We start from the raw sequence: 23,388 nt of genomic DNA on the forward strand, positions 1-23,388 counted from the left end.
GTGAGTGGATTTGAACAAACATCACAAACTCAAGTGTAGATTTGGTCAGTTTTCCAGGTGGAATCCCAGTTAACCATGATAAGCTCAAGGAGTGTTGGAAGGCTGAACATCCTTTCATAGATGGTGTGTTCTTTAAAAGATAACAGCCTTATTAAACCTGCCTTCTGAGGTACAAAGGCTTCAGTCAAACCTTGACATTAATTGTAATCAAACATAATGAGGAATGACCTGAAACCCTGAAGTGCTTCTGAGCCGCGCCGTGCAGCGTTAGTGGATAAAAGACTTTTATAATAAATCATAGAGGAGGACTGGTTATTATCACAGTTTTAAATTTTCATTTAAATGCACTCAGAGCGCCGTGCAGCGTCCACACTGGGACTCTCTGACGGCAGCGTTTGACCCGTCGGCCACTTTTAAAACTTCGCCTGATTTACCGTAACGCTTCCAAACCGGTCGGAAAGCAACTGTTGACCTCTTTGGCAGCCGCAGCCAGCGAAACCGTCCATTCCTCCCACCGCCGTCACCCCGAGCACGTGTGGAGGCCTCTTCTCGGGGCTCGATTAGCGGCGGCTGTGGAGTCGCCCTCATGCATTATGCATCAGGGACGGTGCAGCAAACAGAGAAGGTCGACGACTGCCATTTAGCCAGAGGAGCGGCGTACAGTAACGTAGCTCTACTCGGGTTATTCTGGTCCCTGATTTGCATAAACAGAAAGAAATCGCAGATAAAGTCCAGTATTTAAAATAATAAACCCTGAATCATTTATATGAGTCACATCAGGTCAGTGTTTCACGAGCTGATGCAAGAACAGCAGCTCGGTTTCCTCTGCAGGGGAATTTTTTTCAAACAATTTCTGTTTGACGATTAGCTTAAAAATGCTGCAGCATCAAATGTGGATATTTATAAAGATATTTGTGAAGCTTTAGGTTGATATATCAAACACTTCCCAAGATAAATTCTTTTAAAAACTGCCCATAAATGTTTTCGCTGATATAATTTGAGGTTTGAACGACAACATCTCAGGAATTATTTAAGATAAAAGCCTGAAATTTTCACCTTTTTTTCGTCATCGTGACCGATTCAGAATCAGCGAGACTGGACAAGTTCACTTGATAGTCTCTGATTACGGTGGAGTTGAAAAATCAAAAAAATAAATTGAAGTCATCGTGAAAAGTCCCATTTTTTCGAGCACGTTAACAAACAAAATTGTTGTTGCAAAACTCAGCTGGTGATATTTTCTGAACTATGTGTAGCTGCATGTCCAACAATACAAAACACAAACGAGAGAATTCAGTTTTAATGTGAAATACTTAGTGAGACAAATGAAAGGAAGGTTATCTTTGTTGCGCTTTGACAAGTTGTTCCCCCAGAAACCACTGCAGGATCGCCTCATTCAAGGAGAACAGAGCTGTAGAGTTTCAAAATTGTTCTTCGTAAGTTCTTCATAAGTACAGTAAATATGTTGTTGGTTGCTCATGTGGTGATGATTTGTCACTTTTTAAATCAGTCAATATTCGAGTGACGCCTGACCTTCAATGATATCATGATATCTGTCAGGAAATTTGCAGTAAGGCGTCTTTCTCAAACTGCTCCGCCCTGATTTTAAAGCAGTTTCTGCTCCACCAATCGCCTTAAAGTGCTTCAACATAAAACATAAACTATGGATATTTATAATAGTATTTGTGAGGTTTTGGATTTGATATGAGGGCTGCAGGGTGGCGCAGGTGGTTAGCACTGTCGCCTCACAGCAAGAAGTTTGCCTTTATCGAGCAAGGAACCGTATATGGTAACTTCTGCAGGCTTTAAAAATGGCAGCGAGCAGAATCATGTGACGTCATCCAGCCAATCAACGAAGGCTACATCACAACACAATCACTGTGGCCTCTGACCAATCACGAGTGAGCCAGAGTGTTGGAGCAAAGTGGCGCAGTTGGTTAGCACTGTTGCCGGTTCGTGTCCCGGTGAGGACACCAGGATCTTTCTGCTTGGAGTCTCCATGTTCTCCCCGTGCAGCGTGGGTTCTCTCCGGGTTCTCCAGCTTCCTCCCACACAGTCCAAAAACATGTTGAGGTTAATTGGTGATTCTAAATTGTCCGTAGGTGTGAATGTGAGTGTGCTTGGTTGTCTGTCTCTAAGTGTAGCCCTGTGATAGACTGGTGACCTGTCCAGGTGAACCTGCCTTCACCATGAGTCAGCTGGGATAGACTCCAGCCCCCCATGACCCTAGTGAGGACTAAGCGGTGTATAGATAATGGATGGATTTGATATATCAAACACTTTCTGCAATAAGTTCTCTTTAAATTGCCCTTCGATCCACTTTTAGCACTTTTTTTCACGCATTGACAGTAGATGTTTGAACGACAACATCTCAGGAACTACAAAAGATAAAAGCCTGAAATGTTCACTTTTATTTCTCATCATGTCATTTATTTAGAACATTAGGTGGCCACTGTTTCTACATGATGCATCTTTTAGGGTTTTAAATGGTTTATTTACCTCCAGAAAGTTTTTCTTAAAAGATCAGATTCACTACATTTGAAGATTTTTTTTTTTTTTTTTCAGCAACAGATGAAGCCTCGATAAACAAGCTTTGCATTGCAAAGACTTGGACGAAGACGAGAGGGTTTGATGTGGGACACTCGCTCTGGGCCATTTCTGTCTTGACCTGGTAAAAAAGTTTCACTCTCTTTAAATAATTGACAAAAACAACCAACAAAAAGAAGAGAGATCTTGTGCACAGAAACCAGGCCAGTGGGCTTCAGGTGACGGAGTCCTGATTACGTGAAGTTCAAGGCTTCATGATCCTCTTTTTCTGAGGGAGACACTTCGACTGGGCGTCTTTTACTGATCTCAGCTTCTTCAGCCTGTAAATAAATCTGAACTCTTCAGCCCCACAACACATTCCTTTACTTCATATGATGACAGAAAACACGCCAGAGTGCAACTTAAACACACGTACGTGGTTCTTTTCCATAATCCAGCAGCGCGTGACTTCTCTCCGTCGCTACCAATTACTGCAGCACCGGTCTGATCAGGTGAAAAACGCCTCCTCCACACTTTTAATATGCAAATGCCAGAAATCCTCTCCTCCGCCGCCGGCCTCCCCCACACTTTGACTGATTAAATATTCATGATCTGGGTGATTACCGTGCATTACACTTCCAGGAGCGAGCCTCCGCGGCGCCGGGGTCCGCGACACCGGATTATTAAGGATTATTTAGGCACAATGTAGTCACATAAATGCGGGAATAATCGAGAAGCTGTGTGTGTGTGTGTGTGTGGAGAAAGGAGAGGGTAAATACAGTGAGAGGGGAGCATATGGCGGTGGTCTGGATTAGGAGTTACGGCTCCCCGGGGTCCCACTTCCATCTATTATTCATGTTTGAGAAGGTCTGATAGCCACTCAACCTATGTTTGGTTACAGGCAGGCTTGAAGGAGGTCCTTATTTTAGCCCTTTTTTTCAGCCTGAACCCATGCTGTGATCACTCATGCATAACAAACACATATATAGCAAACGTGTACGGACTTGTTTTATTACTGTAAATTGAAAAAAAAAAAAAAGCCTCCTTGAAATACGTGAATCAGCCTCTATTGAGCCGTATTTCTAGGCACAGCGTCGTCCTGCTCATGGTTTATAAATCAGTGCAGAGGTGGTACCTTTTTATGGGCAGCTTCTTAGCGCTGATGCATAGCGGCTAAAAATAGCCCCGAGTGGTGGATATTCTTTGAGATTAATAAAATCTACATGCAGCAGGTTTGAAGGTCTCCTCGTCTCTGCTGCAGCTCCTTGACTGTGCACGTAAAGGTCAGCTTAACAGTCGGGATCTTCGTTATTGTGCGTCTTTGCAAGGAAACAATGTGGGAAGATGCAGAGTAAGAACCAGAAAGATGCTTTCGAGCATCATGCTGTTACCAGTTTTATTTTTACAATAATTTCTGCTCTACTGTCTCTGATTTTCCTAAAATATTTTATAGCATGAAATATAGATATCTAGCTTGATATGTTAAGTAGTTTATGAGATAGATTCTTTGCAAAAATGCCCTGTCGACCCATTTTCAGTAGTTTTTTTTGAGGCTGTTTAAACGAAAATATCTCAGGAACTATAAAAGATAAAAGCCTGAAATTTTCACTGTTATTTCTCATCATGTTATTTATTCAGAATCTGCAAAACTGGACAAGTAGATCAAATAGTCTTAATAGAATAATGTCGAATGCAGAAGTGGTGTTTTCTGTAGCTGCATGTCACAATAATACAAAACTAAACATGTAGAATGTGTTTTAATATCACCAAAAATAAAAAAGAAGTTATTTTTGTTTAATTAATGGAGCGGGTTCGACAAGTTAAACCACAAAAACAAAAGCATTGGTAGATGGTCTGATCCAAGGAGAGTTCTTGAGTTTCAAAATGATTTTCTAAATTATAATAATAATCATAACTTATGGGCATATTTTTCGTTGTCTGACCCGTGGAGATCATACTTGATAGCATCAAAATGCATTTTCTTGCTTTGTGTTTAGTTGGGAATAAACTCAGACTCTGCAGAAAGTTAAAGGAGCTGCTGAAGGATTTACCTTCAAGTGTCAGACGTCTTTATCTTCACACTGGAACAGGAACTATGTTGATGGTATCTCATGTGCAAATGCTCCGTCGCTTTTAAAATCTATTGCACAGTGAATAAAGACGTAATTTTCTTAAATTATATCATAATATCTGTCAGAAAATTTGCAATCAGATATTTTTTTCCCCCATATTGTTGATTTACTTTGAAGGTTTTGGATCTTTGTACACTGAACCGAATCAAACTAAAGCTGATCGATGACTGAAACCAAAAATGTCATGACGCAGCAATTATGTCATGATATGGAAGAAAAAAAAATGTTTTGCTTTAAAACACTGAAGCTGCAACCCTTTAACCATCCTATTACCTTCAAATTTACTGACATCTTTAATCCTTGGGTTCATTTTGACCCCAGCAATTTAAAGCTCCACAAATTTGTCATAATTAAAATTGTTCCCAAGTTTATGTGTAAATAGCCCTTTAAATAAAATATTATGTCAATCACTTGTTAAGAGACGTTAAACACTGAATGGGGTCAAATTGTCCCCAAAGATAACAGGAGGGTTAAAATCACTGTGAGACAGAAGTTGGAGCTTCTTTATCTTTTGAGGCGTTTCTATGAGCTGATTGGTTTAGAAGAGGTGAAGGTTTGATCTACAGAGGTGCCTGTAATTCTAGTTAAATGCATTTCCATGTTGCTGCCTGCAGGTGTGGAGGGGAACCATCGCCAGGATGCGGTACCGGCGGATGCGAGCCGCCCTCATCATCCTTCGCGCCTACAGACGCTACAAAGTCAAGTCCTACATCCGCGAGGTCAACCGTCGCTTCAAGAACGTCCGCTCCATGAAGGACTACGGCCGACACGTCAAGTGGCCGACGCCTCCCAAAGTCCTGCGCAAGTTCGAAGACGCGCTCAGGAGCATCTACAACAGGTACGAGATGTTTGCCTTTCATTTTAAATGCTGGTTATCTGCTGCCAGGTTTAGGTAACGCTGCTGCAGCTGCTTCTGATCCAGAGCATACACTGTATAAAAGATGGACGTAGCTACCATGACATCACCCATTGGTTCCTGCACTGAGAAAATGAAGCCAGGGTTTTGCTACTTCCTGGTTGACATCTTGGATTTTTGGAGCCAGTGACGCAAAAATCGTCGGAGGGGGGGCGGAGCCATAGGAGCAGCGATTGGTCAGACGGATTGAGAGGCGGGCCCTCTCTGCCCCGCCCACATTTACCGCCTTCTGCTCGCTTTGTCTGTATGGTCGCTGCCAACTGTCAATCAAGCCAGCCACGCCCCTTGCCCCGCAAAATGTTGACCATTTTTTTAAAATTCAGTGTTGATTTATTTTCAGATTGGCCACCTGATCTCTGGACTTGACCATGAAAACTAATAAGAACAAAATCCTGAGCTGTAGGAATGCAGTATTTCATGATCTGTGATCACTTCTTTTCCAATTCCAGTCTATGGGAGCCAGGGCTTTTTGGAGCCAGGACTAGCGGATGTAGTGATATTGCAGGTTTTTGACACTTCCGGGTTGGCTTCATTTTTCAGGGCCGGTTGCTACGTTCATCTTTTATACAGTCTATGATCTCAGTTCACACGTTTAGACTTTCATCAGACTGTTCCATTCAGAGCAGAGGCAGAGGAGGAGCCTTCCTCAGCTATAATGTTGTTAAAGTTCTTTCTTTTGAAGAAAATCGTTTCCCTAAATTGGTGGAGTCTGACGGCAGAAACAACGCGCTGCCTCCAGTGTTATTTTACATCCAGATGAGTCCATTTGAAGCAACATCCACATGTTTCCTCCTGCCTCCGGCTCACGCTGGCCATTGATTTTTCTTCCTCCATCAAAGACTCATCACTGCCTTTCATCCCCACGTCTGCCTTTTTTTCCTCTTCTTCTTCTCGAGGCGGGGCACAGCTAGAAAATAGCCCTCCTGGAGAATTATGTCGGCTGTCAGGATGTGTGAGTGAAGGGCCGATGAGCGGAGTACAGTACAGCTGCTGACCCGACCGCAGCACCGAGCCTTTGTTCAGCGTCCTCACGTACACACAGTCGATCTTCTTCTGAGCTGCTGTGTGTTTACCTCCAGGTGGTGGGCATGGACGCTGATCAAAGGCCTGTCTCCAGAGGAGGCCCTGCAGGTGAGGGCCAAAGTAGCCTGCCTGGAGGCCCTGAAGGGCCAGAGGGCCGACCTGGGGCTGCAGAGAGCCTGGGAAGGGAACTACTTGGTGAGTAGGTGTGATGGTGTGGGCGGAGGTGGAGCGCAGGAGGGAAGAAAAGACGCGTTGTACGAAATGAAAGAAACACTGTGAGCTTTTGTTTCTGCAGCTATAATAGTGTTTCTCTGAAATTAGAGCCGAGTGAGGAACCTCAACGCTTCATAGCTGTTGTCAGACGTCTAATTCAAGATCTTGTTTTGATCAGATTGTCTCAGATTTCACTTAAAATTTTGCTCAAATTTGTATGTTTTGGGTTCATTTATGTGGTTCAGTGAACATTAACCCTCTGCGTTTTTGTCTCTGGTCACATTTTTACTCACTGTGGGCTCATTTTTCACTCTAATATAAAGTCTGCGCCTCTATTAAAAGAAAACAACCACGACTAGAAGTAGAGAGAACCTGTAAAAGTGTTCAATGCAGCATAAAAAAAAATAGTGATGCCATGAATCATAAAAACAAAAGTTGAATTCCTTTGATTGTTTATTTTACAAATTAAAAAAGAAAGCTTGAATCATCTTGTACAACATTATTCTTAGTGTCTGCAGATGTTCACTAGAAATACAAATGTGACACTAAATACTACAGATGTTGAATTATTTGAAATACACAGCCTGTAGTTCATCCAAGAAGTTCCTGAATTTTTATCACATGGCTGTTGATCACAGCTGAGTCAATAAAAGCTTCACGGTTATGTAGAGGAAGGCAGAATTTTTTGTTTTTTGCAGAATCTGAGTATTGCAGATTGTTTATTTTTGGTAATTTTTTTAAATTAAGTATCCCAACAAAACAAATGAAGAGTTCAAGGTCCATCAGAAATGTGAAAAACATGGTTTTTTTTCTGTTTTGACAGTTTCTGGCTCTGATAAATGGCGTGATTTTGTCAATTTGTCCTTTTCTTAGTATAAAAAATACAGCCTTGAAATCTACTGATGGATTTTGGGGTTCAGAGGGTTAATATTAAATATCAGAAAAAAAAGATTCTGGGAGCTCATTTAGACCTGCAGTGTGTGATGCAGACAAAAGCATCACACACAATGATATATAGATAGAAACACACAATATACATGATGTAACAAGTTGAAAGTGATCATTGATCTGTTTTGCCTTGAGCCATTGTTTGAGATGATTCATAAAAGCTGGATGTGTAGAGCACAGGAGAGGTGAACTATTTTAATATTCACTTATTCTGAAGGCACAGTTTGTCCAAATGTTCATGTTCGGCCGCTTGTTTCCTGAAATCAGTACAAATTCAAGGAAAACTGGCTTTTTTGTTCATGTTTTGTGGAAAATAATGCTAATATTTTTTGGGATTCAGACAATTTGTTAACTGAAACCTGCACTGACAGCGATTTTTAAAAATTCATTTTTCTTTTTATTTGAATTGAAAAAGCAAAGCATTTAATATAAAACATAAAAGATCTCATTGCTTTTCCAATATATTCATTTTTTTTTTTTAATCAGTTTATTTGTAATTATCTTCACATCGCTTAATAAAAAAAAAAAAAACACAGATAAAAAGAAAAGTCGGCAAAGAGAGCCAGTTGTGTCTAATTACAGTTCGCTTCCAGTCAAATCGGACCTTTTTGGGTTTTACATCCTCAGTCTGTTTCATCCAAGTCTGGTAAAGATAAAAGCTCAGATTTTTGCGCTTTAAGGGAAAACATCAACTATGCCACTTTATTTAATTTATTATGTTCATAGATTTTTTTAGAACAGCTTCTTCTCTTTGTGGATTAGTTTGAACTGTATTCGAGTCTTGTTTTGTGATTTCTGTGTCCGACAGAAGCGCGACAGCCCCGACACGGCGTCATCCTTCACCCTGGTGTCCAGCGAGCTGCAGCGGAAGGACAAATTCATGAGAGTTCTGTTTTCCTGCAACGTGCGCAAGGTACGATTTACGGCGTTTGCCAAACCACGTGTGCACAAACATGCAGAAATAATCTGGCATGTTTGTGTTCACCGGCTGCGTCCTGCAGGGTGACTAATTAGCGGCTTTGTGTTTCCCAGATCAACCGTTTCCACAAGGCAGAGGACCGGGCCGTGCTCATCACTGACCGCCACCTGTACAAGATGGACCCCCTGAAGCAGTACAAGCCCATGAAGAGCATCCCCCTCTACAACGTAGGCCAGCTCTCCCGTTACTGCTTCCTGTACTGCACACACAGGCTCACGAACAAAGACCTCACATGTTCTAGCATCACCGTGCCGAGGTTACCGACTGTATGTTGGTTGATCTTCTACACGCACATCAGTCCAACGCTGCTTTGAACAGTTTCTCCAGGGTTGCTCTTTTTAAAAAATTTGTGTTAGCTCAATCTCTTGGATTTGATTCATTCAGAGTGCAGCCTGAAGTGAACTTCATATCACAATATTAACAAATAGCTGGAAAAGGTGAGTCTATGTCTTATGTATGTGCTAAATTAACCAAAGAAGCTTTTTGAAATGGAGACAGAAGCCGTGTTTCAATGTGACGCTCAAGCGGATTTGAAGCAAACTTTTAAAAATATCCTTTAAAAAAAATTATAACTAAAAGAAAATGCAGAAGAAGCCGGAAACAAAACCACTTGTTTGCCGACTGCTAAAAAAAAAATAAATAAAGAAGGAACAAAATCCATCTACAAGAGAAAACTGAAGAGAAGTCTGCAGGAGTCAGTCAATATTCTTTCAAGTCAACTGGAAAACTTTTACAAAATCCTTTTAAGTTCACTTTTTCTCGTGCAACACATCAAAACGTACATAAAACCCAGCGAGTGACACTAAGAGAAAGAACAACCTGATTGTACTGATACCTGCAATCATGCATTCAGGTGAAGCAACTTTATTCAGACCTAAATACAAAATAAGGCGCTTTATGTTGGTGTTAATATGTTTCAAAGTTGATTTTAACTTGTAAAATAGGGAAAAGTAACATTTTGGTTCTCATTTGGTGCTAATTTTTTACATCTTTGCTCAAATCTGTGCCTTTTCCTTGTGAAATACGTCTCTATTTGAAACTTTCACAAAGTCTCGAGGAATCATAAGAAGTTTGTAGTCAGTGGTCAAAAATAGAAAAGGTTGGGAACCACTGCTGTGTGTAACTCCATCCATCCATCCATTTCCTACCACTTACCTTGGTGTGGCTTACAGACGCAGCAGCCAAACTAGACGTTCCACTCCGAGCTCTTTAGGAGGATCCAAATCAGAGACGTAATCTCTCCGGTGTGTATCCTGAGTCTCCACCTGAGTCTCCACCGGAGTCTCCTCCCGATTTCCCAAAACCCCTCCTCAGACGTCCAGGAGGCTTCATGAACCGACACCAGAAACACTTTTTTCAATTCAGTTTTATTTGTACAGCGCATATTTACAACAAGTCATCTCATAGCGCTTAACAAAGGCAGAAACACCCAACAATCCCAAACATTTGGATTCCCTTTAAGCTTCAGCAGTCCGCAAGCAGTGGGAAGGAACCGAAAAAAAACCTCCGACAGAACCAGGCTCAGGGAGGGACGGCCATCTGCCTCGACCGGTTGGGTGGATGGAGGACCAAAAAGTTATTAGAAGTTATTGTCCTTTTGTTCCTCCATTTCAAATGGACCAATGAAATATTCCATTTCGTGGTTGGTGGAGGTAGCAGGAGGCATCATGGGGGGGCAGCAGGATACAGAAGGTGAGGCCAGCAGCTGTAATTCAGGAGCTCCAGACCCAGAGACATCCACAGAGAGAGCAGGCGCAGGAGAACCTCGGGGGGAGTCACAGAGTTAGTCATATGTCATGGTGATAGGCAACTATAGAAACATATACATATGTATATATATATAAAGAGGAGAGGAGAGGAGAGAAGCCCAGTGCATCATGGGAATCCCCCGGCAGTCTAAACCTACAGCAGCATCACTAAGGGACAGCTCAGATGACTCCCAGCAGCCCTAACTATGAGCTTTATCAAACAGGAACGTTTTTAACCTGGTAGAGGTAAAGGTAAAGGTAGAGAGGGTGTCCACCTCCAGAACCCAAACTGGGAGCTGATTCCATAAGACAGGAGCCTGACAACTGAAGGCCTCCCATTCTGCTTCTAGAAACTCTGGGAACCAGCAGTAGACCTGCAGTCTGAGAGCGAAGGGCTCTGTTAGGATGATACGGAACAATAACGTCTTTAAGAACAATAAGGTCATTAAGACTGTTATATGTTAGAAGCAGGATTTTAAATTGGATCCTTGATTTTACAGGAAGCCAATGGAGAGAAGCTAATACTGGAGAAATATGATCTCTGTTATTGGTTCCTGTCAAAACTCTAGCTGCAGTATTCTTTAACTGGTTTCTTTCCATGTGACAGAGCGACAGTTCTGCTCTGAGCTCGAGACGCCTCTGAGAGGAAACTCATTTCCGCCGCTTGTATCCGTGATATTATTCTTTCATTCACTTTCATTCACAGCTCAGGGTCACAGGTGAGGGAAGGAACATAGACGGAGCGGCGAATAGACAGCTTCACCTTCGTCTTTACCACAACAGACCGCATCAGAACTACCTCAGACGTTGCTTGGATTCGACAGATATTTGGAGGCCTTGATGGTCTGACCCACAGAACTGGATTTAGGAGCATGTATTTAACAGAATACGACATAAAAACACTGAAAATATGTATTGAACCCACGTTAAAATGCCCCACAAAGACAAAAACTTGCATAAATACAAATACAGTCAAGACTTTTGCAAGATTGTTACCACTTTAGACGAGGATTTAATGGTTTCGGCTGAGTTATAACTTCTGGAAGTTGATTCCAGCTCTGCAGAGGATCTACATGAACAGACAGACTGTAGTTTAATCAGCAGTTTGAACTATAATTAACTCCAACTATTCTGCTTCTGGAAAAGTTCAATTACAGCATCTATGCATCATATAGTGGAACATAAGAGTCTGCCGTCGTGGACTAAAACGTATAAATCGCCCGGTTTTAATTATTGAAGCCCGAGAGCGGTAATTGGATTGACATTTGTCTCACGCTGTGCATTCGTGTTCACTTCCGTGTGAAGCTACGCGGCGGTGCTTCGTCGGTCCTGCACAGATCATAAAATATCCAGTATCTGTTTTATATCCCAACACTGAGCAAAGATGTCTCCTAATGGCTGAACATATTTAATCTTCCCGTTCATAAAGAATCTCGTCTCGTTTTCGTACGGCACCGAATTATTAATGAGCAGAGAAAGTCCCAGACGCTGGCTTTTCTGGAGTTGATTAAGCACTCGGCCAACTGGCAGAATATTTATTGGCGTGTTTAATAACCGATTATTTATTGTGGAAAAATGACTCATTCTGCTGGTTTGGGCGTCTCACATTTGAAAATGTGCTTATTTCCTCAGATAATTCCATTCTTAGTTCAGAATATTTAACTTGTGTGCAAGAAAAACACACAAATTGAAATTTCCTGAGACATTTTTGGAGTCATTTTCTCATATTTAATAGACTAAACCATTGTTTTATTGTAAAGGCAATCAACAGTTTAATTTGTTTCAGGCCTACTGGAGACATTTTTTACTGGAAATTACATGCAGATTGGTTTTAGCTTCTCTGCAACAACCAGAGAAGCATTCTGAGTCGCCGCCTGGATCTGCTGCAGAGGTGACAGTGTTGTCCCTGATCCTGTGGCAACATGTCAGTATGCACAAATCCCACTCGGCTCAGCAATTGGCTGGCTTTTAATTCACTGTTCCTGCTGTGATAGGTCCATTAATGCTGCTACATGCACTCGGCACAGGATGCTGTTTCCATGGCAAACGTGTCCTGTGTGCTTCATGCTACTTGTTTGTTTTCCCCAGCCGGAGTCAGCGGCATCCAGAGTTTCTCATCGTGTGTTATGTTTGCTAAAAGTGTCTTTTCATCCGTCGATAAATCAAGAAAGGCTTCGATGGTAAAAAAGAGAAAGATTTGCTTGTGTGGCAGTCGGAGGCCTGTAAAAAGACCATTTCATCATCGCGGTTGGTTTATATGAGATGACTGAACCCAAACCGATGACCACACCAGCCTGCAGTGCATCATTCTATACGTCATTTAGAATGCGTCTCTGCTGGCACAAACGCCGTCTGGTTCAAGCAGCACATGTGTAGAAGTCAACCACACGGCGTATACAAACCCAACGGGGTTGACTTTGATGACAAACATCGATACAATAGCTCTGCCATCAATATACTTAGTGTACAGCTTCCCAACAAGTAGTCAAAGTCTCACATGTCTCCACAGTCTGACTTTTGGTTTTTCAGCTTAAAATACTGCAAAAATGATTCATTTCATTATGTAATCTCTGGTTTTAGGGCTGTTCTGCTCTGAAAACCAACGGCGGATGAATCTATCAGTCCCTGGATGGCGGTTAGGTCGTTAGGTGTTGCGTAGCACCTGGGTCGAATTCTTACTAGCTAGAGGAGCAGCTTTTATTTAGACATCCAACAACCACAAAACCCAATTTAAAAAAATGGATTTTTGCCATATGGGACCTTTAATATACAGCAGAGCAACCGGCAGGTATCAGTTGATGGTGTCATTAACGCAACAAACTGTTGAGCTGTTCCATGTGTCGTTCAAGGTAATGCTTACATTTAGAAGATATGCTCGTCCTTTACCTCCAAAAGACAGAGTTAGCACGTAGCTGCAGTTAGCGAGCAAATAGCACAAGAATAGCAGAACAAGTGAAACCGCATTTTACAGTAGCAACATCTTGCGCAGCTAAACATGTCAGATCTTGGCGTCCATTTGAGTATTGGTGCTTCTTTCAGTGTTCTTAGTGGTCTCCATCCTTCTTTACTGTCATTAGAAGATGTTTGTATCTGTAGATATGTTATCGATTAGTTGTTTGGTCTATAAAATGTCTATTAAAAAAAAAAAGACATTTAATACTTTTCAAAGCCCAATGCAATGCCTTTAAATATCTTGTGTTGTCCAAAACCCAAAGATATTCAGTTTACTGCCGCAGAGAGGAAAGAAACTTGAAGATAATCACATTTAAGAAACTGGAATCAAAGAATTTTGACTTTTCTTCTTGCTCAAGCTGAAAAACAGTCGACAACTAATTGATTAATCACTGCAGCTCTACTGAACATTTATGGTCGTTATATTTCCTAAAGTGTTGAGCTGCTTCTTAAATATCTAACTCCCATTATTTACACTTTATTTCACTTAAATCTCGCTAGAGTCCTGATTCAGGTCTTTGAGGAGGCCACTGTGTTCTCACTCAGAAGGCAGGAAACCCAAATCTCCAACAGATTTATGCAGCAGAAGCTAAATTGAGTGCAAAATCCCAAAAGAGAAGCAAAAACAACATTTTAATCAGCACAAGAATGCCCGGATAGTCAACATTACCTGTCGGCTCTGTTTGCGCCGCCGACCTTGGCTGTGCAGCCTGAAATGAGACGGGATGTGAAGGTGTAATGCATTAATCTGCGAGACGGGTTCCGCCCCCGCCGTCTGCTGAAATGAGTGAGATATGAGGCCGGTGAGCGGCGACAACTGTGACAAGACTCCCCAGTGTTGGATCTGACACAATGACAAGAGGGAATTAGAGAGCCAAGAAGACGGACACCCAGAGCCGGAGTCGCTGCATCTGGAAGCGAAGCCGTCGACACAGATGGTGGCGGAGAGAGAGAGAGAGAGAGAGCAGAGGCAGCGTGACGGGGTTTTTAGTTGTTGTTCATTCAGAGTGTGACACAGAAACACTCCCTGAACTGATCGGTGGGACTCGCTGCCCGTACAGGAGGCATATGGACGACCAGTAGTGCTTCACACACTGACAGGAACACAACAGGGTTCACGCAGAGCTCCAAAACACAAGATGCACTCAGAGGAGGAGAGATTTCCAACCATGAAAGGATGTTTTTAGGTGTGTTTTCTATTTAAACAATCAAGATTCTATAGTTTGGATATTCCACCAAAGGACCAAAACCACCACCACAGTAAAGCTGGAGACTATTTAGTAAATCAGCTTTTTACTGGTGGAGTTTATTCCTGACTAATAGTTCAATAAATTAATTAACCCACATGTGCATCAAAACAGATTCATTCCTGTGTAACGTGCTCTTGAAAATATAATTACCATAAATGTTCAGTAGAGCTGCAATGACGAATCAATTAGTCGTCAACTCTTTCTCAGTTTGAGCAAGAAAAAAAGTCTTTGATTCCAACTTCTTCTTCTTCCTCTTCTCTGTGGCAGTGAACTGAATATCTTTGGGTTGTGGACAAAACAAAAAAATTGAAGAAAACCGAATGGGCCTTGGAAAAGAATGAAAGGCAATTTTTTTTAGACATTTTATAGATCAAACGACTGCTCAGTAACATATCTACAGATACAAACATCTTCTCATGAAACTAAAGAAGGATGGAGACCACTAAGAGCACTGAAAGAAGCACCAATACTCAAATGGACGCCAAGGTCTGAAGAATTTGGCTGTGCAAGATGCTGCTCCTGTAATATGTGGTTTCACTTGTTCTGCTATTCTTGTGCCATTTGCTCGCTAACTGCAGCTACGTGCTAACTCGGTTAATTGAGCTAATGTGCTTATTTTGTTCCATATATATATCCATATGTCCATATATTATATTAGTCGTCTGTCTTTCTGTTCATCAGTAATTTTAGCGGCCTTGAAAAAAAGTAGATAAGGTTCATTCATCTTTTTATTCCCCATCACATCCCTTCCCCTGCTGCATGAATGACACAAGACCTTTGTAAATGTCGAGCTGCGAGGGAGAGCGAACCGGTCGAGGTGAAGAAGTGCAAAGGCGGCCGAGCAGGAGCCGATGGAGATGTAGGCCGAGAGCCACGGCGGCTTGACGGGGAGTTATTGATCGGAGAAGGTCACTCAGAGGGGAGAGGCTCATTGTTGATTAGGGCTGAGGGGCTAACGCCACAGCTGCCCCGCTGGCTGCCCTGCACTCTGTGTTTACTGGCTGGACAGAAAGCAGGGAGCCAACATCTGTCCGCCTCAGGATTTATACGCCAATTACTGCCCCGAGCTGCAAAAGTGAGATCATCCCGCCGCTGTGTCACGTTAAAATCAAACAAATACTGTTAAAGAAGCGGTGAGATTTCATTTCTGCATCACGTTCTCGACGTCTTTTCTCACTTTTACACCTTCAGTTTCCCCTTTTTTTTTTCATTTCAGTCTATTCCCACCTCCTCTCTATCTAACACCGACTTCCCTTCCTCTCTCTCTGTCTCTCTCGGCTTCTCTCCTTCCCGTTGTTGTCATGCCAACTTCCCAGGAGACAGTGTTGTCATGGATACCGAGCGGCAGGGCAGATCAGCTGATGTCTGGTGTCGTTCAGGCATGTGCACAAATCGCTCTCCTGTATGTTCGCCTCTTTTCCTTCCCTTTTTTCTTGTTCCTCCACTGAGGCTTATTTGTGATCCCTCCGGCTAGTCTTCTCTCCTTTTTTTTTCCCTTCCCCATTGATCCCTCGACTTGAGTGTTTTTTCATCTACAGCGTGACCGAACGCTGAGATAAATGTTGTTCATGTGAAGCTGCGTCATGTTGTTCTTAACCAAGTGGCTTCAAAGAACACAGTGAACAAAGAAGTAGCTGATAAGTCGCTCTTGCATTATGCAAATCTATGAACACTGGTCATGTGATAGAGGAAAAAAATGGTAATTATGTCAGTAAATTCATGCATCTTGCGGGAAATGCCGTCTTTAACTATGCTATTACTGCTGTCTCATTGGTGCCTTTGCAGCATGAACGGCTGCAGCTCATGATATCATATTTATTTAATCACAGAACCCCCACCGTTCACTGTCGTTGGGTTTTTTTTTTCTTTCTCCTCTTGTGGGACTTGCTGTAGAACCAATAAGCTACTCCCATGAGAATAAACTTGGGAAACCTGCTGTTCAAATTATGTCCTCATGACAACCGTAGACGTTGCACAGGAGTTTTCTCACTGGTGCGTCGGCTAAAACACATCCAGTAACAAATCCGCTGATTCGTTAGGACTAACATTGTAATATCATCGGTCAGGGTGACTTTAAAAATGGTATACACGAGCTGTGAGACGATTTATTTCCCTAGATTTTCCTCAAACATTTTTTATCTTACATTGATTCTGTCTCTTCAATTGGATTTTGTGATTACTTCCTGATATGCAGTTGCGTCCGGATGCACCTACATGTCGTTCAAATTTGAGCTATCCCAGATAAAAGCTGACAAATGTCGAATCAAAGTGACATCTCTGGTGCCTTATTGTCCTTCTAGACTCCACAGATGTCAGTTTAAAGCTTCAGTGATCAAAGTGCTGCATGTTTAAAACCCAACTAAGCCATTACTAAGCCCCAATAGTCTGACTCTCCAGATGTAGACTTGGGGTATAACTCTGCAATTTCTGCCTCGCATGTTAGGATTTCTGCATGTTGCCGTTTTCACAGTCCTCTGCGCTACGGGGAACGACAGCCTCCAAGCAGCAAACACCATGCAAGAAATAGCACTTTTTTGCACTTGAATTGTGCAAAAAAAGGAGGTCTGCTTAATGCTTTGGGTGAATTAGCCATTTTAACAACAGTGCAACACTTTCAAATGTAATAGTTTGCAGGGGCACCGTTGCTGCATCCCGGGCTTATTCCCTATCGAGATGAAAGTGTTTTGGGTTTTTTTTTTGGGCTTTTTTGCCTTTATTAGATAAGACAGTCGAAAGAGGGACGTGAAAGTGGGGGAGGAGAATGGGGGAAGGGGTTGCAGCAAAGGGCCATGAGCGGGATTCGAACCCATGGCCGCTGCATCGGAGACTATAGCTCCTGTACATGGGTCGCCAGCTCAACCGGCGACCCGAGATGAAAGTGGTTGAAAGAAATACAAACAAACCAGAGCGTTTTTCTTTTTCCCCTGATAGCAGAATGGTAATAAGACGAGGACGGAGGTGTCATCTAAACTGCATTTTAAGGATAACAAATGTTCTCCCAGATTACATTTGTTATTTGTGATGCATTAGAAATACATTTCTAATCAGTATGTCTTTGGCATTTATTGCATTGCTTTACTTTTGCTCCTTTTTCAGCCAACTCATCATTTCCATCCACAATAAACTTTGTGTCTCATTCAAAGCATTTTCTTACCTGAAATGAAAGAATTTCCTTTGGGATCAGTGAAGTTTTATCTCATCTTAAATTACAGTTCTTTCAAAATGTAAATGAGTTGAACAGGAATGCAACTTTTATTAGAAAGGACTGCAAAAGGGCCACAATCACAGTGACACACAAGAGAGCCGCTGCTTTTGTATTACTGATTAATAAAAGGAATTTTTAATGGAGTTCTGTAATTCTACATACAGATGACGGCAAACTAGTCTCCATGTTCTCCCCGTGCAGCGTGGGTTCTCTCCGGGTTCTCCGGCTTCCATCTACAAGTCTAAAAACATGTTGAGGTTAATTGGTGATTCTAAATTGTCCATAGGTGTGAATGTGAGTGTGCTTGGTTGTCTGTCTCTAAGTGTAGCCCTGTGATAGACTGGTTACCTGTCCAGGTGAACCTGCCTTCACCCTGAGTCAGCTGGGATAGACTCCAGCCCCCCATGACCCTAATGAGGATTAAGCGGTGCATAGATGATGATGGATGGATGGATGACCGCAAACATGAACAGAAACAGCAAGGATACAGAATAAAAAGATCCAATCTCATTTGCAGAAAAGATACAGAAGATGAATGACTTCTTATCTGATTCATTTTTGATTAATCTGCTCATTATTTTATTCGTTAACGGATTAATTATTCAATCAGTTATAAAATGTCAGAAAATAGTGAAAATGCCAACCAGAATTTTAAAAAATGTTCAAGTAGACATCATCAAGTTGCTTGTTTTGTTTGACAAACCTGCAGATATTCAATTTTCTGTCACGAGACACTGAAAAGCAGAAAATGTTCATAACTGAGAAGCTTGAAAAGCCAGTAATGATGATCAAGTAGCTCATTTTACATCCAGCATTCCTCACGTCATCATATATTGTGACTCTGGTTGTAACTGAGATGTCATGAGGTCCGCCCTGCTCCCTGTGATGAACCTGCAAGATCAATATTATGGGAGGACGTTTGGTTATCGTTGCAAACGAAGAAGCAAACCATCGATTCCGCAACAACTCGACCAAATTAGCTGGCAGTCGTTAAATGTGTCAACGTCTCCGAGCTTCATCCGATTTGTGTGACAGACGAAGAGTTGAACAGATGGCTGAGCAGATAAATAGCTGCAACAGATTTCAAAGAATGAGACACGGAAACCGAGCCGAATGTATCATTACCCAACTCATTAGAACACCGACTGTCGTTCCAATCAATTAGGCCTTTAATATAAATGTAAATGTAATCGGCTCCTTCTAATTAACTGCGGGTGGGTTGCCACGCAGAGATTCATGGCTTTAGGCTTTAATTCATGGTGATTACGTGAAGTGTTTGTTTTCTGGAGTCGCGTTGAAGCTAAACAAGCTAGCTGGTTGTTTAGCCGCCGGTGGAGGGCCTGTCTCTGGCCGTCTTCCACCGGTGGAGGATTTGTCTGCTGATGGATATTAATGCACCTGACTGAACGCCCCCAGGCTGCTTCCTCAACATGCGCCGGCTGCGGCAGAAAGACAAATTAAGAGTGAAACGAATGGTGAAAAACCTGAGGGAGGAAAAAAGACAAGAGAGCAGTTTGAAAGAGAAAAGCGAGGATGAAAGAGAAAGGAACTGGGCGTTAATGAGACTAAAGGGCTCTTCCTCCACAGATGTGTTTACCTGTGTAGATATTGGTTTCTTCCCTTTGAAGACCCGTAAAGCTAAACAAACCGACCGCATAACTCCCATTCCTCCTGTAACCCGGCTGCTCTGCTCTGGTATGTGGTTTGAGGGGCTCTAATTGGAAAAATGAGATTGGTCCTTTGGGATGCTGATCAATAAGTCATGACTCCAAGTGTGGATTTTGTTCTTGAGTGGAAGATATCCCGTCTAGTAATCGACACGGATCATGCCGTCTAGTACTAGTTAGCTCCCTCATAAGTGTGTCGTGGTTGTTTTCGTAAATCATATGCAAAAACATGAGCAAAATGCACACATGCATGCATGAATATTTGAAATTTAGCATCATTGTAAGTGTAGATAATGTGGCCCAGTTCCAGTAAAGCTGACTAGACACTGTGTCGCCTGTTACGTTAACTCAACCTACATGCTTTAATCAGCCTTCCGAGAGATGTATTTTCAAGCAAGACAACCTTGACTTTGTTTGCAATAAAAGAAACGTTGCTTTGTGTAGTTCTGCTATGAACTGAAAGGAAGAAGAAACCAGGAGCTGCAGATAAACAATGTGGTCTGTGTTTTTTCTCCAACAAGTTTCATGTCACAGCAGACCAAAGCATGTACGCTGCTCCTCCACTCATGTTAAATCAAGCATATTTAAGTGGGAAATTGGAGTGTGCAAGACAGCCTAAGGATATTTTGGGTAGGTTTGCAATCCAACTGATCCAGAAGCCAGATTGTTGATTGTTCATGCACTCATTAAAGCGTCTGGACCCAAAAAGCCCAATGATTTCTGTTATGAATGCACTAGCTGTTAGTTATTATGCAACATGAATACATTTGTACTTTATTCCCCACTAATAATAATCAGTTAAATATAACAAGTGAATCCTTTCATCCCACAAAATCGACAAGTATCCATCCAGCTGTCTGTTTTCTTCCACATATCCAGAGTGGTGGAAGCAGGCTTAGTCTCCTCAGGAACGTTTTCCGGTTCCTCCTGGGGAACCTCAAGGTGTCCAAGGCCAGATGAGATATGTATGACCCCTCCAGCGAGTCCTGATCTACCCTATAATCTCCTCCAATGACGAATCATGCATTGAAAAATAACATCAAATGATAGTGATTGTGGGCTGCAAGGTGACTCGGTGGTTAGCACTGTTGCCTCGCAGCAAGAAGGTTCGCATCCCATTGAGAACACCTGGGATCTTTCTGCGTGGAGTCTCCATGTTCTCCCCGTGCAGTGTGGGTTCTCTCCGGGTTCTCCGGGTTCCTCCCACAAGGTCCAGAAACATGTTGAGGTTAATTGGTGATTCTAAATTGTCTGTAGGTGTGAATGTGAGTGTGCTTGGTTGTCTGTCTCTAAGTGTAGCCCTGTGATAGACTGGTTACCTGTCCAGGTGAACCTGCCTTCACCCTGAGTCAGCTGAGATAGACTCCAGCCCCCCGTGACCCAAGTTAAGTGATGTATAGATAATGGATGGACGGATGGATAGTGACTGTACAGAATAACGTGATTTTTGCAAAGTTTTAATAAAAGCACTCCAGAAATCTATTTTTGCAAAAATATTTTATAGGATATTTGTCTTTTTTTTTGATGATTTCAGACAAAAATGACTAAAATTAAAGATCAAAATCTGATTGTAATTCGACAGACGCTTTAATCTGGATCAACTATTTGTGAAACTACTAATACCTGCATCGCCGTTTGACCCAACATTTCTGCAAGCATAAGAAAATATGGCATCATTTATGAAGGAATATTCTGTTTAGTAAACCAGGAGCTAGAAAGTGAACACCTTACACCACTGTGTAGACATGTTGGGTGTTTATTTGGACGCACCTGTACAGGTCATCTTCAACTTGTAGAAGTTGTAGAAGAAAGCTGGTGTTCATAGATGCTTGAATTGACATGATTAGGGTTCGTTGGGTCTTTTTAGTGACAATACTGCTGCTGGTGTTGCTGTTTTCTCCATAATCGACCTTGGTGTTGGAGGTTCTGTTGCTGCTGGTGCTGGACTTCAGCCTCAAGAACCATTTGTTGCATGTCCACGCAATGATATCTGGGCAAGAAGCAAACACAAGTAGATGGAAGTCGTCTAGTTGTGTTTGCAAACTTACAAAACCAACTGGCACAGTTTCAGTTGCTGTTTTGTATGATGGTTAGACGAACCATGCAGTGCACTCAGCAGGAGGTTCAAATCACCACTAAGAATCACATAATGACCTCTTTTGTTATTCAGATTTAAACTGAGGGTGCAAAATAAAAAGCTGAGTGTGCAAATGCATAGTTGTAGATGCTGTAACGATCATAATCCTACAAGCTAACTGTAGTTTTAGTTGTGCAGACTTCACAGAATTGTCCCACAATGTAAGAAACCAATAATATAAACTGCTGGTAGTGGTTTGCTTTCAACTAAATCAAAAAATGTACTAAAAAAAAAAAAGCTAATTCTTTAGCTCTCCTTGCTTTGGTTCATGTAGACGTAGGAAGTCAATCTTAGACTTCCTTCCCGTTGGGGTGCACCAAGTCAAATTCGTTCTTGTGCATCCGTTTTTACCCACGATGCAGTTGTGACACTCTCATTCCTCTTTCACATGTTTGTATTTCCCTGCCGCTCTGTGTACATGTTTATCTGTGTTTAACTGTCTGTGTCGTCTCCCCCGTTCGTCCCAGGTGACCGGAGTGAGCGTCTCTCCGGGGAAGGACCAGCTGGTCGTGTTCCACACCAAGGACAGCAGGGATCTGGTGGTGTGCCTGCAGGGGATGGTGCCCGCCAACGAGAGCCGCATCGGGGAGCTGGTTGGCACCCTGCTTAGCCATTTCAAGAGGTAAGCAGCGCAGCCGACGAGTGGTAACAAGTGGCGGCCCACAAGTAGCTCTGGAAGCTGGATTACTCTCTTATCTGCCTCGATGTTTTCATCTCATAAACGCTAAAAAAAAAAAAAAACTTCAAAAGGCTTGTGGGTGCCTCCAGGTGAAGCTCGACGTGGCTCAGTTTTCCTGTTTCCTGCACAGAGATAAACGATCAGCACAGTGTCCTCGCTTAAACCCGGTGCGCTTCGTTAGAGGTAATTTCCAGCGTTACTACGGGAGCAGCAGGACGCGATAATAGCATCCTCTGTTGAATTTCTACAACATTATGTCAGGCCCTCCAGTATTAGTGCGTATGTGGGGACTGACGGGGGTTGCAGGAGGATTATGGTGCAAACAGACACAGCTGTCCTCACTTAAACCCAAATATTCACTTAATCTGAATACTGGAAGCGCTAATGTTCACAAAAAAAAACACAGATATAGATGCTTAGATTGAATCCCCAAACCCTGTACCTGCTCTTTCTTTTTCACATTATAGCTGCAAAAGTCAAGACATTATTTTTAGCATCAACAGTCAGAAGTGTCCATCTGTCTGCTGTCTGTGTCTTCTGACTAACTGAGGTTCACTTCAGGTCGACCACTTTTCTTATTCGCCTCTAAACTCGAACATATTTTGCAGATTAAACCCTCCGTAGCTGTAAAACACTGAAGGATGGAGACCGGAGCCGTTAAACACTTTCAGCTTCACATTTCTCCGATAAATACTTAAGAGCGGGATTTTTTTGGGCTGCTAATCAGAAGATTGAACGCAGCCTGTTGTTCTGCCAATCAGCGCCAGACGGGGCTTCAGAATAAAACCTCCATGAGCTCAGTTATTTTTTTTCAGCCAGGTTCACGCGAGGTTAGTGGTTCTGCAGCCGGTCCGCTTGTCCTCCTCGCTCACCGTCAGCAACATCAAGCGGACGCCCACTTGATGCAACATGAACTCTCATCGCTCTTTGTGATAAGTTTTATAAGGACAGTTAAAATGACTGAAAGGTTCTTCTCTCACGCAGTATTTAGTTTCTCATCACTGTGAGCAGCTTAC

General features: G+C 42.4%; 1 protein-coding gene across 1 annotated transcript in view; it reads left to right on the plus strand.

The window, feature by feature from the left end:
- Window positions 1–22,319, plus strand: part of myo1d (myosin 1D) — a 124,731-nt gene extending 102,412 nt beyond the window's left edge. The window contains exons 18-22 of the mRNA XM_008277793.1: window positions 5,270–5,493; window positions 6,651–6,789; window positions 8,564–8,668; window positions 8,788–8,901; window positions 22,161–22,319. Of these exons, the coding sequence (XP_008276015.1) occupies window positions 5,270–5,493; window positions 6,651–6,789; window positions 8,564–8,668; window positions 8,788–8,901; window positions 22,161–22,319 (741 nt within the window). The remainder of the gene's footprint in view (window positions 1–5,269; window positions 5,494–6,650; window positions 6,790–8,563; window positions 8,669–8,787; window positions 8,902–22,160) is intronic.
- Window positions 22,320–23,388: the final 1,069 nt, after the last annotated feature.

This window comes from Stegastes partitus, unplaced genomic scaffold (assembly GCF_000690725.1).
Source record: "Stegastes partitus isolate 25-593 unplaced genomic scaffold, Stegastes_partitus-1.0.2 Scaffold107, whole genome shotgun sequence".
NCBI lineage: Eukaryota > Metazoa > Chordata > Actinopteri > Pomacentridae > Stegastes > Stegastes partitus.